Source organism: Anomaloglossus baeobatrachus, chromosome 3 (assembly GCF_048569485.1).
Source record: "Anomaloglossus baeobatrachus isolate aAnoBae1 chromosome 3, aAnoBae1.hap1, whole genome shotgun sequence".
NCBI lineage: Eukaryota > Metazoa > Chordata > Amphibia > Anura > Aromobatidae > Anomaloglossus > Anomaloglossus baeobatrachus.
In genome coordinates this window covers 600,717,280-600,734,084 of record NC_134355.1, presented here as the reverse complement: position 1 = coordinate 600,734,084, position 16,805 = coordinate 600,717,280, and the positions used below count along the sequence as shown (strand labels likewise).

The window sequence follows — 16,805 nt, the reverse complement described above, 5'->3', positions numbered from 1 at the left end:
GGAGACGGTAACGGCGGGGGGGGGCGGCGTCAGTAGCTGGGGCAGAGCAGGGGCTGGGGAGAGCGGAGGGAGGGGATGTCATCGGAGACAGTAACGAGGGGAGGGGAGGCGGCCCATACTCACACATCCCGGCAGGTAGCAGGAGCAAAAAGCACACGCTGTGAGCTCCACAATAATGGCGCTGAACTCCTCCCTCTGCTGTGTCCTGGACAGCCAAGGGGGCGCATCCAGGTCACAGCAGACGCCCACTGTAACGTACTTCATGGGGTCGGAGCCCGACTATCAGAGTCTATGCACAGGGGCTGCCATAAAGGAAGGAGTTACTGTCGTTACACACAAGGCAAATCCAGCATGGCAGCCCCCAGTGCCTCCAGTAAAATAAGAATTACATAAAAACTAAATAAGCTGCGATTTTCATTTTGTATTAGAAATACTTGATTTCATAATCACTATTTTTAATACAAAAATAAAAACCCGAGATACCTTACCTTTAAGAGTTCAAAAGGAGGGATGTTTTGCTAGCATTGTGAGCTAGCAAGCAGGTAGGTTCAGGAACTCATGAATGGTGAAGCCCAGAAGAACAATCTCAATAAATGTATTGGTCCTTGCCTCGGGGGAAAAAATTCAGGAACCCTTTCTTCTTGGTGGAATCAGAGGAACTAGGTCAGATCTAGGAAGAAAAGAGAAATTTGACAAAATCTGCCAAGACGAAAAGAGACTGAGGAGAAGATAAAGTAGAATTCATAAATGATTTATCTGTGGCTCACAGTGTGGGGTTTCTGGCTGGTATCTCACATAGCCTGCCAAGACATGTACGTAGCCTTGGTAGATGCCAATGAACAGAGTCTGCCCCCTTTGGCCCAGAACACCAAGAACTAGCAGCAGACAGTGTGTGAGGCTGCTCCCCGACATGCTACTTTGGAATCCGGCTGTTATTGCTATGGACAGGACACAGAATCTGTACAGAGGTTACCTTGGTGGCAGAACAAGCACATTCTAGGCAGATGTGGCCCTGGTGGGCAGAGGATACACCCCCTCTTGCAACTAATTGTCCAGAGAGTAGACTAGAATGCTGGGAGAGCAGGGGAGTGTCTGTGGGAGCAGGGGTGAGGAGGGGGGGTGTCTGCGGGAGAAGGGGTGAGAAGAGGTGAGGAGGGGGAGTGTCTGCGGGAGAAGGGATGAGAAGGGGTGAGGAGGGGGGGTGTCTGCGGGAGAAGGGGTGAGGAGGGGGAGTGTCTGCGGGAGCAGGGGTGAGGAGGGGGGGAAGTCTGCGGGAGCAGGGGGGTGTATGCGGGAGCAGGGGTGAGGAGGGGGGGTGTCCGCGGGAGCAGGGGCAAAGGGAGGGAGTCACCGGACACAGAGAGACAGGTCACCGGACACAGAGAAAGAGGTCACCGGACACAGAGAGACAAGTCACCGGACACAGAGAGAGAGGTCACCGGACACACAGAGAGAGGTCACCGGACACACAGAGAGAGGTCACCGGACACACAGAGAGAGGTCACCGGACACACAGAGAGAGGTCACCGGACACGCAGAGACAGGTCACCGGACACGCAGAGACAGGTCACCGGACACGCAGAGACAGGTCACCGGACACGCAGAGACAGGTCACCGGACACACAGAGACAGGTCACCGGACACAGAAAGAGAGGTCACCGGACACAGAAAGAGAGGTCACCGGACACACAGAGACAGGTCACCGGACACAGAAAGAGAGGTCACCGGACACAGAAAGAGAGGTCACCGGACACACAGAGACAGGTCACCGGACACAGAGCGGACACACAAAATTTTTTTTTTTTTTCAAAAAATTGTTTAAAAGAACTGAAGTCCTCGGTGGTTGATTCCTTTTAATGGCTAACTGAAAAGATGGTAATAATACAAAGCTTTCCAGACTACTCAGGTCTCTTCATCAGGCATGGTATAACACAAAATCTGAAGAGTCACATATTTATACACAACAAGACATAGAATAGTGCAGTAAAGAAAAAAAAAAAAACAAGTTACATGAAACAGAACTATCACTATGGCAGGGGGCAAGCTGTTGTGGCCATTTTTTCCAAAATTCTGCATTTCCAGATCCCGGATTCTCCGCCTCTCACCACATACATTCTATGATGACATGAACGGCGTCTTTCAAAACTACAACTCGTCTCCGGGAAAATGGAAGCTGATCGCAGAGGGAGGCGATTACCATCATGAGACCCCGTGTGATATCTGGGGGTCGCGTTCCCAGAATCCCCCATAGACCTTCTATCCTCGTGTCCTCCGTCTGCAGAGGGAGGTCCCACACATGACCCCCAGATACAGAGACAGGAGCCCCCACCGTCCTCCCTCTCAGCCGCTCTCTCCCCCATTCTCTGCTGACCACACTGCGCAGACTCCACAAAAAGAAAACAGAACCATGTGGTAAACGTCACATGACCAACATCCTGCTCTCCTAACGACCAATAGTAGCAGGGTCTGTAGGCGGGTCTAAATTTTGAACCAATAATCAAACGAGTAGGCGGAGCGTACGGCGCCATTGCCTAATGAAGACGGAACAGAGGAGACTTCCGTCAACAGTCGCTTGGTCTTCCATGTAGAGCGGACGGCGGCTGCTCAGGTAGCGGGTGTGGGGGTGAGCGGGGCATGCTGGGAGTAGTAGTTCACGTGCGGTACAGGTTGTCTGCTGCGGTGTACGAGCCGCGCTCCCTATATCACATGTTCTGCGCGGCAGGGCTATATCATCAGCCACAGTGTCCTGCACAGCTCACTACGCAGCCCGCGCTGTGCCGGGAACAGAGCAGGATATACCAGGAGCCCTGCAGGGAGCCCCTGCCTCCATGTCCGGGCGGCGCCCCCTCGTCTGTCTAGCCTCAAATCTACCCCTCCTCGCCTGTGTCTAGGCAACAACCCGCCCCCGCGCAGTGCCATGGCTCTGTCACCAAGCTAGGCTGCCCCTCCCCCATGCAGTGTCCTCCCACGCCCCTACATGCAGAGCCACCCTCCTCACTCATACCTGTCGCAAAAGCATTCCCCCACTCCTTGCCTATCCAGGTTCCCCTGCGCAGGGCCCCCTGTCTCTTGTCCAGGTTCCCACTACCCCCCTGTGCAGTGCTCCTCGCCCATCCAGGCTTTATTCGCAGACTCCCTCTTCCCAAACCCTCCCCCACGCCATGCCACCCCCCCCCCCTCTCCGGCCCTGGCTCCTCCTCTCCGGCTCTGGCTTCCGCCATGTGTGTCCCCCGCCCCCCCCTCTCCGGCCCTGGCTCCCGCCATGCGTCCCGTCCCCCCCTCCTCTCTCTCCTGGCTCCCGCCATGCGTCCCGTCCCCCCCTCCTCTCTCTCCACTCCTGGCTCCCGCCATGCGTCCCGTCCCCCCCCCCCTTCTCTCTCTCTGGTCCTGGCTCCCGCCATGCGTTCCCCCCCCCCCCTTCTCTCTCTCTGGTCCTGGCTCCCGCCATGCGTCCCTCCCAGCTCCCCCTCTCTCCCGTCCAGGTAGCCCCATGTGCATGGAGTGACTAATATCTGACCTAATACAATTCCCCGCCAGGATAATCATGCCGTTTCTGGGTCAAGATTGGCGTTCCCCAGGTTGGAGCTGGATGAAAACAGAGGACGGATGGAAAAGATGTGAATTCCCCTGTGAAGACTTTGAAAGGAACAACTTCAATCTCCACCTGTGAGTCCAGCAGCCGCCCTGCTCACCCGTGCCCGATCACACCAATCCGCCCTGCTCACCCGTGCCCGATCACACCAATCTGCACTGCTCACCCGTGCCCGATCACACCAATCTGCACTGCTCACCCGTGCCCGATCACACCAATCCGCCCTGCAGTGAATGTCACCTGTTCGGTGAAAGCACGTTACCGTCCCTGCACAGGATGGGTAATATCTTATTGATCTGTGGGGTGAGACATCTGGGACCTGCATAGATTGGAAGAACAGGAGACTTTTCTCCCCATTGTAAATGGAATGGCAGCTCTGATGTCTGACCGCTCCATTGCTCCTCTGTGCGGCTTCCAGAAAATAACGTGAATTGCAGCGCACTACATCACAAGAGACTGGGAAATTCTATCCCTTTTAGGCTAGTTTCACACTTGCGTTGGACGGGATCCGTAGCATTGCGTTGTGTGACGCATGCAACAGATGCGTTGCATACAGTGGCATAACGCAATGCTACGGATCGTACAAAATAACGCAATCCGTTATAGGTTTTTTTCCTTGACTTCACACACCTGGGCATGCGCAGGTGTGTAAAGACGGTTGCGTTAACGGAATCCGTCAAATGACGCATTCTAACGGAATCCGCCACCATAGGCATCCATTATAAAAACAACGGACGCCTAACGGATTCCTGCAGGTTGCGTTTTTTTGACACTCCGCCAAGCGCAGAAAAACGTTACATGCTGCGTTCCATCCGCCCGACGCAGCGTCAAAATAACGACGCTGCGTCGTCCAGCGGATGCAACGCAGACACTTGCGTTACAGTGCGTCGTCCATACAACTCTATGGAGAATAGCGCGGTCCGTTAACGGACCGCGCTAGTCTCCATAGTGACGAAATGCGCTGAACGCAAGTGTGAAACTAGCCTTATAATGAAGCAGCAGTGCACATGCTCCACCGCCTCTCCAGTTATTCACTATAGGGCTGCGGAGGCTCGTGCTCGACTCTTTCTGGCCGCATAAAGCATGAATAGGTCTGTGTTCGGTATCTGACCTGCTGATACATTTTGTATTTGGGCTAAAAGGACCCTGTCGGGAATAAAAATTCCCCTGTTGTGCTAATCAGTGCAGGATCCCAGCGGTCGGCACGCATTGATCAGCAAGCTATCCCTTTTCCTGTGGACAGGTGATAACTAGTGATGAGTGAGCACTACCATGCTCGGGTGCTCGTAACGAGGAGATGGACGCTCGGATGACGTTACTCGAGTACCCGAGTATAATGGAAGTCAAATCTTGCAGAAAAATGCTGGCGTCCCCCATTGACTTCCATTATGCTCGGGTGCTCTAATCGCGCCCATCCGAGCGTCTAACTGCTCGTTATGAGTACCAAGCATGGTAGTGCTCGGTCATCACTAGTAATATCTTGTTTTCATTGCACAACCCCTTTAAACAGGTAAAATACGATCTCGGGGTTCACAGACCCCCGCACACTATCCCGTAACAACCCTTGCCCTCTGTATGCTGCCGGTCACTGCGAACAAGGGTATACTGACCGCACCATATACAATTTAATTAATTTATTTATTTTCTGTGGACAGTCTAATAGGTTTCAGCTGACTTGCAGATATTAACAAGATTTCTACCGGTTTACTTAATATATCCAGATTAAAGAGGACTTATCTTCAGGGTTGTTTTTTTTTTTTTTTTATATTCTAGGTTAAATATTGATGATGGAGAAACTTATCAGACTGAAAGCTGCACTTTGCCCCCGACGAAAAGTGAGAAGGAGCAACTCAACAACACTACAAAGTCTCAGTGTAAGAACAGCTTGTGGTCATTTTGTGCGGAAACATCTTCGTATTCACTTTCCTTCTTGAGCTGCGCAATCTCCTTCACTTTGCAACTCTCAGTAGCCGAAATCTTGGACCACTGCTAAAGTTACAGGTCGCTAAATACACTGAACAAATAGAAACGCAACACTTTTTTTTGTTTTTGCTCCCATTTTTCATGAGCTGAACTTGAAGATTTAAAGGGTGCTTTACACGCTGCGACATCGCTAACGATTGCTAGCGATGTCGCGAGCGATAGCACCCGCCCCCGTTGTTGCAGCGATATGTGTTGATGGCTGCCGTAGCGAACATTATCGCTACGGCAGCGTCACACACACATACCTGTTCTGCGACGTCGCTGTTGCTGCCGAACAATCTCTCCTTCAAGGGGGATGTGCATTCGGCGTCCCAAAACGGCCGCCCAATAGAAGAGGAGGGGCAGGGATGAGTGGGACGTAACATCCCGCCCACCTCCTTCCTTCCTTCCTTCCTTCCTTCCTTCCTTCCTTCCTTCCTTCCTTATTGCCGGTGGACGCAGGTAAGGAGATGTTCGTCGTTCCTCCAGTGTCACACATAGCGATGTGTGATACCGCAGGAACGACGAACAACCAGCGGCATGCCCCACCAACGATATTATGAAAAGGAGCGACGTGTCAACGATGTGACATTTTTGTTATCGACGCTCCTAGCTGTCATACGCTGTGATTTCACTAACGACGTCAGATGTGCGTCACCAATGGCGTGACCCCGACGATATATCGTTAGCGATGTCGCAGCGTGTAAAGTACCCTTATGACTCCTTTCTATGTGCACAAAAGGCTTTTTTTTTTTTTTTTTTTTTTTTTTTTTTTCCCTTTCCCCCCCCCTCCTCCCTTCCCCCACCCTCTCAAACATTGTTCACAAATTTGGCTAAAGCCCACTTCACACATCCGTGTCTCCGGTATGTATGATGTCCGTTTTCACATATATTGGGAAGAGTGACACACATTAACATCAAATTAAAATCAATGGGTCTGCACACTTGCGTGTTTTCCCATGAACCACGTGTCAGTGTGGAGCATACGTGTGTCCATGTGCTCCACACGTAGTAGACATGTCCCTTTTTTTTTTTTTTTTTTTCTCCTTTGGCACACAGGTGTTACACGGATGTGATCCATGTGACATCAGTATGACACATACTGGAGAAAACATCGTTTCTGTGAAATAAAATTAATTTATACCCTCACCTTCTCCAGCCCTGCTGTCTCTGCTGCTGCTGTCACTTGCTTCCGATCCTCGCTCATTATGCTCATCGCATATTCACTGCACCGAGGACCGGAAGTAGCAGCAGCGGGAAGTCAGCAGGGCCGGAGACTGCAAAGAAGACATCAGCTGTAGACATCAGGGACAGGTGAGCATAAAGTTTCTGTTCTGTCTATTATCATGGATAGTACACAGAACACTCATGTGCCAAAATCACGGCACACAGAGGGTCATACGCACCTTTTACATGTCCGTGCAAAACGTGTGTGGTTTTTCATGAACGTGTGAAAGAGACCTAAATCTGTGTTATTGAGCACTCAAGATGCATATTAAGATGCTGATTAGACAGCATGATTATTGCACAGGTGTGCCTTAGGCTAGCCACAATGAAAGGTTACACTAAAATGTGCAGGTTTACAGTATTGGGAGGGTTCAGAAAGCCAGCCAGTATCTATTGTGACCGCCATTTGCGTCACGTAGTGCAACACATCTTCACATAGAGTTGATCAGTTTGGTGATTGTGGCCTGTGGATCATTGCCCACTCCTCAACGGCTGCAAAATTGCTGGATATTGGCAGGAACTTGAACATGCTGTCTTTATACGCTGATCTAGAACATCCCAAACAAGCTCAGATAATTGACCTATCTGGTGAGTATGCCGCCATGCAATGACTGTGATGTTGTGATGTTTTCAGCTTCCAGAAATTGTGTACAGATCTGTGTATTATCATACTGTAACATGAGGTGATGGTTGTGGATGAATGGTACAACACTGGCCTCAGGATCTTGTCACAGTATTTCTATGCTTTCAAAATGGCATCAATAAAATGCACCTGTGCTCATTGTCCATGACATACCCCTGCCCATACCATACCCCACTGCCAGCGAATATCATTCAATTCACAATGTTGACATGAGCAAATCGCTCAGCACATGACGCATACACTGTCTGCCATCTGCCCTGTACAGTGAAAACTGGGATTCATCAGTGAAGAGAACACCTCTCCAATGTGTCAGACGCCATCAAATGTGAGCATTTTGCCACCCAAGTCAGTGACAATCTGCAGTCAGATGTAGACCCCAGTGAGGACGACGCGCAGCAGATGAGCTGAGACAGTTTGTGCAGACATTCTTTGTTTATGCACAGATTGATGCAGCAGCTGTCCGGGTGGCCAATCTCAGACCATCTTGGAGGTGAAGATTTTGAGGTTCGGGTCTTATGTGGTTAAACGTAGTCGGTATTAGTGTAGCATGTGTCCACCTCCTATAAAATGAAACAAAGTAAATAAACCGTAAAATTGCATAGGACCTCAGTAAGTGATGGTAGAAAATACAACAGGGGATGTCTTCTGTAGGGAAATCGCATGCCGCCACCGCGACAGAATTATGATAATGAGGTCTTTGGTCCGTGGATTTTCGGAATGGTGTGGAAAAAAATGGATGGGAAACAAGCCTTACGCATGTTCCACGTGCTTTGTCGGAACGAGCAAACGTTGCAACCGATAATTCAACGCCATATAGCACCCGGCACATTAATCAGACGAATGGGCCACTTATCGGACCATTTCCACATGGCAAGGTTTCAATTACATGCACGAAACGGTGAATCATCAACAAAATTTCATTGACCCTATCACGGGCGCAAACACGCAAAGGATCGAGTGCCACTGGGGTCACATTAAAACCAAAATATTGCAAAAACTGAAAGGTACATCACCAAATTTATTGCCCGGTCACTTGGCTGAATATTGGTGGAAAAAGATACACAACGAAGCACCATTCAATGTCATCGTAGATGAAATAGCTGCACAATTTCCTGTGATATCGCAATTTCCGGTAATTTTCCAACTGACTGAGGTCCTATGCCTTTTTATGGTTTACTTTGTTTCATTTGGTGGAGGTGGACACATGCAACACTAATACCCGCGTAGTCTGCAGTTGTGACCCCAGTTGGATGTACTGCCAAATTCTGTGAAACCCTTGTGAAGATCATTTATTGTAGAGAAATGAACCTTCAATTCACACTCAACAGCTCTGGAGGACACTCCTGCAGTCAGCATGCCAATTGTATGCTCACTCAAAACTCACATCTGTAGTATTGTGCTGTGTGATAAAAGTGCACATTTTAGAGTGGCCTTTTATTGTGGCCAGCCTAAAGCTGGTGTCACACATAATGACGACGACAACGACGTCGCTGCTACGTCACCATTTTCTGTGACGTTGCAGCGACGTCCCGTCGCTGTCGCTGTGTGTGACATCCAGCAACGACCTGGCCCCTGCTGTGAGGTCGCCGGTCGTTGCTGAATGTCCAGCTTCATTTTTTGGTCGTCACTCTCCCGCTGTGACACACACATCGCTGTGTGTGACAGCGAGAGAGCGACGAAATGAAGCGATCAGGAGCCGGCACTGGCAGCTGCGGTAAGCTGTAACCAGCGTAAACATCGGGTAACCAAGGGAAGACCTTTCCCTGGTTACCCGATGTTTACGCTGGTTACCAGCCTCAGCTCTTGCTGCCAGTGCCGGCTCCTGCACTGTGACATGTGGCTGCAGTATGCATCGGGTAATTAACCCAATGTATACTGTAGCAAGGAGAGCAAGGAGCCAGCGCTAAGCAGTGCGCGCGGCTCCCTGCTCTCTGCACTGTGACATGTAGCTGCAGCACACATCGGGTTAATTAACCCGATGTGTACTGTAGGAGAGCAAGGAGCCAGCGCTAAGCGCGGCTCCCTGCTCTCTGCACATGTAGCACAGCGACGTTATGATCGCTGCTTCTGCTGTGTTTGACAGCTAAGCAGCGATCATAACAGCGACTTACAAGGTCGCTGTTACGTCACCGAAAATGGTGACGTAACAGCGACGTCGTTGTCGCTTAGTGTGACACCAGCTTTAGGCACACCTGTGCAATAATCGTGCTGTCTAATCAGCATATTGATATGCCACACCCGTCAGGTGAATGGATTATCTCAGCAAACAAGTGCTCAATAAATTCTAGTTTCACACATCCAGCATTTCGCCAGATTGCCGGATCTGGCACACTCCAGTACAGTGTAATACAGTACAGTGGTATCGCGGCAACCTCCGGTCACTTGACCGCAGCTTGCCGCGATGCCATTGTACAGTAGTAATGTTGAGGAGAGCCATAAAATGAAATACTTAATTAACCTCTGGACATAGAGTATTGTGGGAAATGTCGATTTGCCTTACATAATTCAGGTTTCAGATCATATACATGACACAGATATAAAGGTGGCTGTCATTGCCTGTTTCTCCACACCTTGCCTGGAATGCAAGGAATGTCCAGGTGTAAGAAGATACCATATAAGAGAAGACCAAACCAAAGATCAGATGACATTACAGACCAGATCATCCAGCATGGATCCACCAGATGACGTCCCTCCCATCACCATCACCATGGATCCATCCAATGATGTCATAGACCCGCCTACAATGACGCCTACCAATCAGCTCATGGACTAATACATTGTTCGACCCACTGACCAATGAACACATCCGGACATGCCCCTTTGCAAGGTTATATCAGAGCAAGCTCAGTTGTAATAAAGCAGAGCATGGGCTGACTTCTGTCGAGGAAAGATGAATATCCGACTGTGTCTGATCTCATTTTTCAAGCATGCACTCGACCCACACCAATTAGACCAGGCAGGAGGCAACTAGTGATCTCTGGTTAAGAGTTCACCTTAACAGTAACAGTGTACTGGAGCGTGCCAGCAATCCGGTAACATGCCGGCTCATGAAAAATAGGAGCAAAAACAAGTGGTGTGTTTATAGATAGATAGATAGATCTATCTATCTCTCTCAAAGAATCGGGGACGTGCCGACCCAACCCTTCTTTAACGCTATTGTAATAGTTGCATTGTATCCACTGGAGCTATGGAACAGTGACTCTCTGGCTAATGGGTGGCATAAGCATAGGAGACCTCTTGTATGCCGTTATGTAGCCTAAGGATTATCAAATTATTAAAACCTATAACCTGCTGCCTGTCTTGTATTTGGGGAAGGGTGTCACCACATACAGAGATAAGCAGCAATGACTGCAGATGAACAGTTCACAGATACATCCACAAGATGTACCCATAGCTCGCTGCTGCAGATCTCCAAGTCTCCGGTGATCTATTGCCCAATACTGTATTATGGGATGATGCAACTCATGTTATCTGTAATGAGCGGCATTATAATCCTCCATGTACTCTGCTGGGAAGTGAGGTAATCCTTATGAGTACAGGACCTTTGCCACTGCACAATTATTGTATACAAGCAACCCTTGTATATCTGTTCATTTACGATAATTGTGCATTGTAAACTGGCTGCCAATCACTCGACGAACAAACAGTGCTTTTTTTGTCTGGTGAAATAATACTTTGGTTTGCAAAAAAGATAAGCATTCTTGGCAGCACATCATCTTGTGTAAACAGGCCCTGTGCTGGCGAGCACCATGCCAGCCTATGCGTATTGCGTAGTCCTTTTCTGATTGTTTAGCTAGCTGTCTGTTGCTGCAAATTGGATATTAAACGACCGCCAGTCATTAAATATATAACACTGCAAAATCTGGAGGTGTAATTGCACCCTTAGAGGGGCAGCTGCACGCGCTACGTGTATAGTTGGCTGAGAGCGTCAATCTTACATTTTTATTTTTTCTTCCACTGATATAGACTTTTACCAAGAGAAGTGGATTTATGTGCACAAAGAAAGTACAAGAGAAGTAAGTACCTGTGCATGCTGTGACCTGTGCTGCACTGACAATGTCTTTGGTTATTATAGGCAACAAATCAGAGCTCCTTTACCTCTTATAGAAGCAGAGCTGTGGTTCCTATAGGCCACCTGATAAATATCCAGGTTTACTGCTAAAACAGCCAATATATTACCTCACACATCCAAACAGTTTGCTTGTGTGTCTTTCTCTGTCCATAATAGAAGTCTATAATAAATCCGTTCCCAGCTCCATTGACTTAAATGCAATCAGGTTTTTTTGGAGAATAACGGGAAAGCGCAGGGTTACATTTTTCCCTTCAAAACAGTCTATGATGTTTCCTGAGTTAATTGAGGAGTCTGTGTAAAATTTCCTGATTGGAAATGCGACTGCGCGGATTCCTGTAGCGGGCACACACACTCACTCACTCTAGACTGGCTGCAGTACCCAGCGTTGCCTGGGATAGTGTTTGGTTCTGTCTGTCTCTGTCTCTCCACCGAAGTCATATTACATCACACATAAGCTTCTTATACTAACAATGTCCTTTGTTCCTATAGCAACCAATCACAGCTCCTATTAATGATCTATAGTTCCCAGCTCCATTGACTTTAATGTAAGCAGGTTTTTTAAGCTGCTTTTCTCCACTGTCATTTCTCCCTGTCTCGCAGCTGCTTTTTGTACTGGTCACTATTAAATCACTTTGCTCAGCGTTAGAGATCAGGTTACAGCTGCTGCCTTTAGATGTTTCTGAGGAGGGAATGGAGGAGGAAGCAGCTGCCAGAGACAAGCACAGATACTACCAAGTGTTTTACCATCTTGCCCTAGTGTTGTATACACAGCTACACTGCTCAGTACTGATATCTTTCATGCTGCTGCTTTTAGGCTTTTGTAAAGACATATTGTGTGCTTTCTAAAGACCTACCTACATATTAGGTAAAAGTCAGCTGAATTTGATGGAAGTTTCGGACCATCTGATGTGTACATGGGGGGGCGGCTGAGTATGGGGAATTTCAATGGCTGAGCCTTTTAATTTCGGTCAGATAAGCTGCTCAAAGGGGAGTTTTCTTGTCTCCCCACTGAATAAACTGAGCCTTAATGTACGAGGAAAAGTTGGAAAATACGGCTGTCTGTACTGCTGCGCAAATGTCCATCCAACAGTTCTCGTGTACGGCAGCTTGAGAGACCGGAGCAGAATCTCCTCTGTGCGGTGAGTGCGGACACCAGAACTGTCAGTCTCTGCCCATTGTGCAGCTGGATTAAGGGAAAAACCATTGACAATGGCTGTAATATATCAGCGAGGGCTCGTTATTCCAGACATACTTATTCCAATAAGTCACCTAAAACAACAGTTATACTGGAATATTGTACTAATGGGTGGGATAAACACTCCTCTTTTTTTCCCCTCCAGAGACATGGGTACTGTACCTTGGGAGAAGCCTTTAATCGTTTAGACTTTTCAAGTGCCATCCAGGACATCCGGAGATTCAACTATGTCGCTAAGGTGATTTGTCGCTTTATTACAATTTACATGGAAAATGTGGTGGTAAAGGGGTGACATACCTCACGTCACTCTACTAATGCTCTAGTTTGCCCACAATATTCTAATGTGTATCCGCTGAGCATAATTTATACCTTGATTGGGCGGCCGTCTGTCTCCAGATATGGACATTTTGGGAAGAGAAGGATCAGGCATATTTTACATGGTCCAAATTAACCTCTACTCCCTAGACCACTAAATTGGCATGTACACAAGATTAATTGATGGGCTGCAGATGTGACGTCACAACTATAGCTCATGGACCACTTCAGCCAATCACTGGGCTCGTTATAACGGTAGTCATGACATTACTGCTGCAGCCTGTCAAGAGGGACATCACTGGCCCTGGGGAGGATGTGTGTACCAGTGTTTGTCAACATGTGCATGCCTATGCTAGGAAAATAAAAAAAAATCCTGGACCACCTGCATAAAAATATCACATAGTACTAGTCATTTGCACCCTTTTTATGTCATGTGGTGTTCTGTACGCACTAGGTGTTATGGGGACTTCAGACACTGTTCACACTGAAGAGTCTTGACACGCCACCTGGTGCTTCTGAGTTGCTTAGTCAGAGCCGGGCGTCAACCAGTTTTGTGCTCGCTGATGATCGGTCTGGCAGGAGTTATTACTGCTAGCCCATGAGTTGCTGCTGGGGCAACCAGTTACTGAAGACCTATCACAGCCGCCTCCACCCTTTAAAAGATGGTAGATCCTGCTCCTCCATGCTGAATATAGCAAAGGCAATATTTGTGTATGTGCATGGTGATTCAGCTGCTGGAGCACTGTTGTAAGCTGTTGTGGAGATACACACACACACACACACACACACACACACACACACACACACACACACACACACACACGTATTTCCCTCCTTTTTCTTTATGTCCCTTCTGTGCATATATTGTCTTTACCTCCGTGATGACTGCTGTGAGTTTTAGTTCCTCCCTGTCTGTCTATTTGTCTGGTGATTTGTCACTCCAGTCATGGCCCCCTCCCAGGGTGAGGGGGTATAAGATCAGGGCTTCTCAGAAGTTAGGGTTACACTGGGGGTCCAAACCTCGCCACCATCAGGCGTACATCTGGGATGAGGGACAGTTAGGGGCTTCCCTAGCTTGAGGGTCAGCTTAGGAGTCCCGATTCCCAGTCATTCCATTACTACTGTGACACTTTAGTTGCAGAAGAGCAGGAAATAATAAACCCATCCAAAATCAGATGTGTCCCCTGGGTGTTTTTCATGCATAAAATTGAACTGACTATTTGCACCTGTTTTTCTCCGTTTTCCACATTGCAGCTGCTTCACCTGATTGCTAAATCTCAGCTCACGTCCCTGAGCGGGGCCGCACAGAAGAACTACTTCAACATTCTGGAAACCATTGTAAGAAAAGGTAACAGTCTCAACTTTTAGTCTATTTGCAGTCTTTTTCCTTCTATCCATTCCCTACTTCAGGCTATGTGCACATCATGTGTTTTAGATGTGTGTGTGTGTACTCAGCGAGTTATCCAAGCAGAAAATGCTTTAGGAAACACTGGAGCTTTTTTTATTTTTCCTGAAAATGTCTTTTCGGTTTTGTGTGTGTTTTTTATACTTGTACTGTGTAAGCTAGGAAGCCGCCTGAAGAATGGACCAGTCACTACTTTGGAAGTGGGAAATGGTAAAATAAGTTGTAAAGACAGAACATGTGCACAGCAAGTCTTTTTTTTTTTTTTTTTTTTTTTTTTTTTTACATTGCGGCACATGTCACGCGATATTTACAGGGAAGTACCAAGGGAAGGGAAACCCTGTGTCTAGGGAAGCGGGAGATGGTGACCCCTGACCAAGCCTACCGCTGGCCCCTGTATTCCCTCACTGCCCTAGATAGATTCCGCACCTATGCAATGAGCCGTATACCTGAGATTAGGCAGACATCGATTTGTGCCCTAGGTAGGGAGTGGATGGGATGAGCTCCTCCACAACCCCACTAGGCACTAAAGGACGCACAGGGATAAAAAAAATAAGGGAAAAACCACAAACAACTTATCTCCTGTTGTCTCAGGGAAAGAAGCTGCAACAACCACCAAGATTGTCCTGATGTATGCAAGCCACCTGCTTGCACTGAGGACTTGATAAATATGTATCAAATATCACCAGCTGCAAGTAATGGGAAGTGAAGGTGTATATAGACAAACTACTGATGAATAACGCCCCAGTGAAAAGGATAAAAACCAAGCAGGACTGATAGGTCAGAGAACAGTTTGTGCAGCCAAACGCTGTGACATTCTATAGCCAGACACCACAGGACTGTCTGTCACCCGTGACAATGGTTTTGTTTTTTATTTTATCTTTATTTATTTATTTATTTTTTAGGACATTGTGTGCAGTTTTCCCAAGTCTTGGCCATAAATTTTTAAATTACAGTATTTCTGGATCTGTGCTTGAAATATCTCTATGGACAAATAGAGATTATAGATATAGATATAGATATCTATATCTCTTTCAATATGTTCTAATATTTATTATTTGTCCCAAAAACTTAGTTTGTGCTGTATATTAAATTATAATGGGGACAGTAATTACTTAAAATTAACCAGTACAATGACCTCACTGCTTCACTACCGTGCGGAGCCGCCGCCGCCCGACCACCGTGCGGAGCCGCCGCCGCCCGACCACCGTGCGGAGCCGCCGCCGCCCGACCACCGTGCGGAGCCGCCGCCGTCCGACCACCGTGCGGAGCCGCCGCCGCCCGACCACCGTGCGGAGCCGCCACCGCCCGACCACCGTGCGGAGCCGCCGCCGCCTGACCAATCTACACCCCACCTACTGTCTCCTCCCCAAAATGCTATAGAATGTAAGCCCGCAAGGGTAGGGCCCTCTTCCCTCTGTACTAGTCTGTCTACTGTAACTTGTATATGTATTCTGTATGTAACCCCTTTCTCATGTACAGCACCATGGAATTAATGATGCGCTATAAATAAATAATAATAATAATATTTGGTGGAAATAAGTATTTGACTTTTGTAGCAGTTGTGACCTGAGGATATCTTTAATTTTTTGGCAAGTTTCCCTTAAAAATGCTTCATAGTAACTGATCTTCCTCATCTTCATAGTCTTCAATTCTGGTACAATTCCTATGTACCCGCATACATGTACTCTTTGGTACGTTCAAAAGCCAGCTTGGTAAATGACAACTAGTTGGAGATATGTAGTTATTGCTAAAGTGATGTAAATTGCAGACCTTTATTGCACTCACCTGCGGGGCAGTCAGGTCCCATGGGTGTCACTGGTCTCTGACCAGCGCCTCCTCTATCCTGTGCAGTCGCCATCCTCCTTCACACCTCCATGTGGATGAGGCATCCTATGTTATCCACACAGTCCTCTGCCCTGCTGAGGGTCTCTGTGTCAGCACAGAAACATGCCCTCGGCCCATCGTGCCGGAGCCAAACATTTTATTGTGGGCAATTCATCCCTCCCCCTCCCTCACCATAGACCTCTATTGGCAGATATTGTAGTTTGGACGCTGTGAGCTGATAAAGGGCAGAAAGATAAAGGATTGGCGCAATCGAATGTATGAAATCTTCACCTTTTTTTCCATGATATTATGTTATCCATCATAGTAGTAGATACAGGCACACTGATGCATTTCTGGCTTTACTGCCCTTTTTCATAGTGACTCTGACTAAGGGCAGTAATGCCAGAAACGCATATGACTATCTTCCACCATCATGGATAACTTTTAATACCATGGAATAAAAGCTTGAAGATTTTATACATTCGGATGTGCCCGACCTTTTATCTTTCTGCACTTTATTTTACTGTTGGTCAGCGTTGTGTAATGGATGTCCGTCCGTAAAGGCCCTTT

At 47.8% G+C, this 16,805-nt stretch overlaps 1 protein-coding gene across 2 annotated transcripts in view; it reads left to right on the top strand.

The window, feature by feature from the left end:
- Nucleotides 1-2,358: 2,358 nt before the first annotated feature.
- Nucleotides 2,359-16,805, top strand: part of FBXO25 (F-box protein 25) — a 37,648-nt gene continuing 23,201 nt past the window's right edge. For both annotated transcript variants that reach the window (XM_075341050.1, XM_075341049.1), the window contains exons 1-6: nucleotides 2,359-2,608; nucleotides 3,538-3,666; nucleotides 5,366-5,466; nucleotides 11,391-11,440; nucleotides 12,837-12,929; nucleotides 14,261-14,354. In XM_075341050.1, the coding sequence (XP_075197165.1) occupies nucleotides 3,545-3,666; nucleotides 5,366-5,466; nucleotides 11,391-11,440; nucleotides 12,837-12,929; nucleotides 14,261-14,354 (460 nt within the window). In that variant the 5' untranslated portion in view covers nucleotides 2,359-2,608; nucleotides 3,538-3,544. The remainder of the gene's footprint in view (nucleotides 2,609-3,537; nucleotides 3,667-5,365; nucleotides 5,467-11,390; nucleotides 11,441-12,836; nucleotides 12,930-14,260; nucleotides 14,355-16,805) is intronic.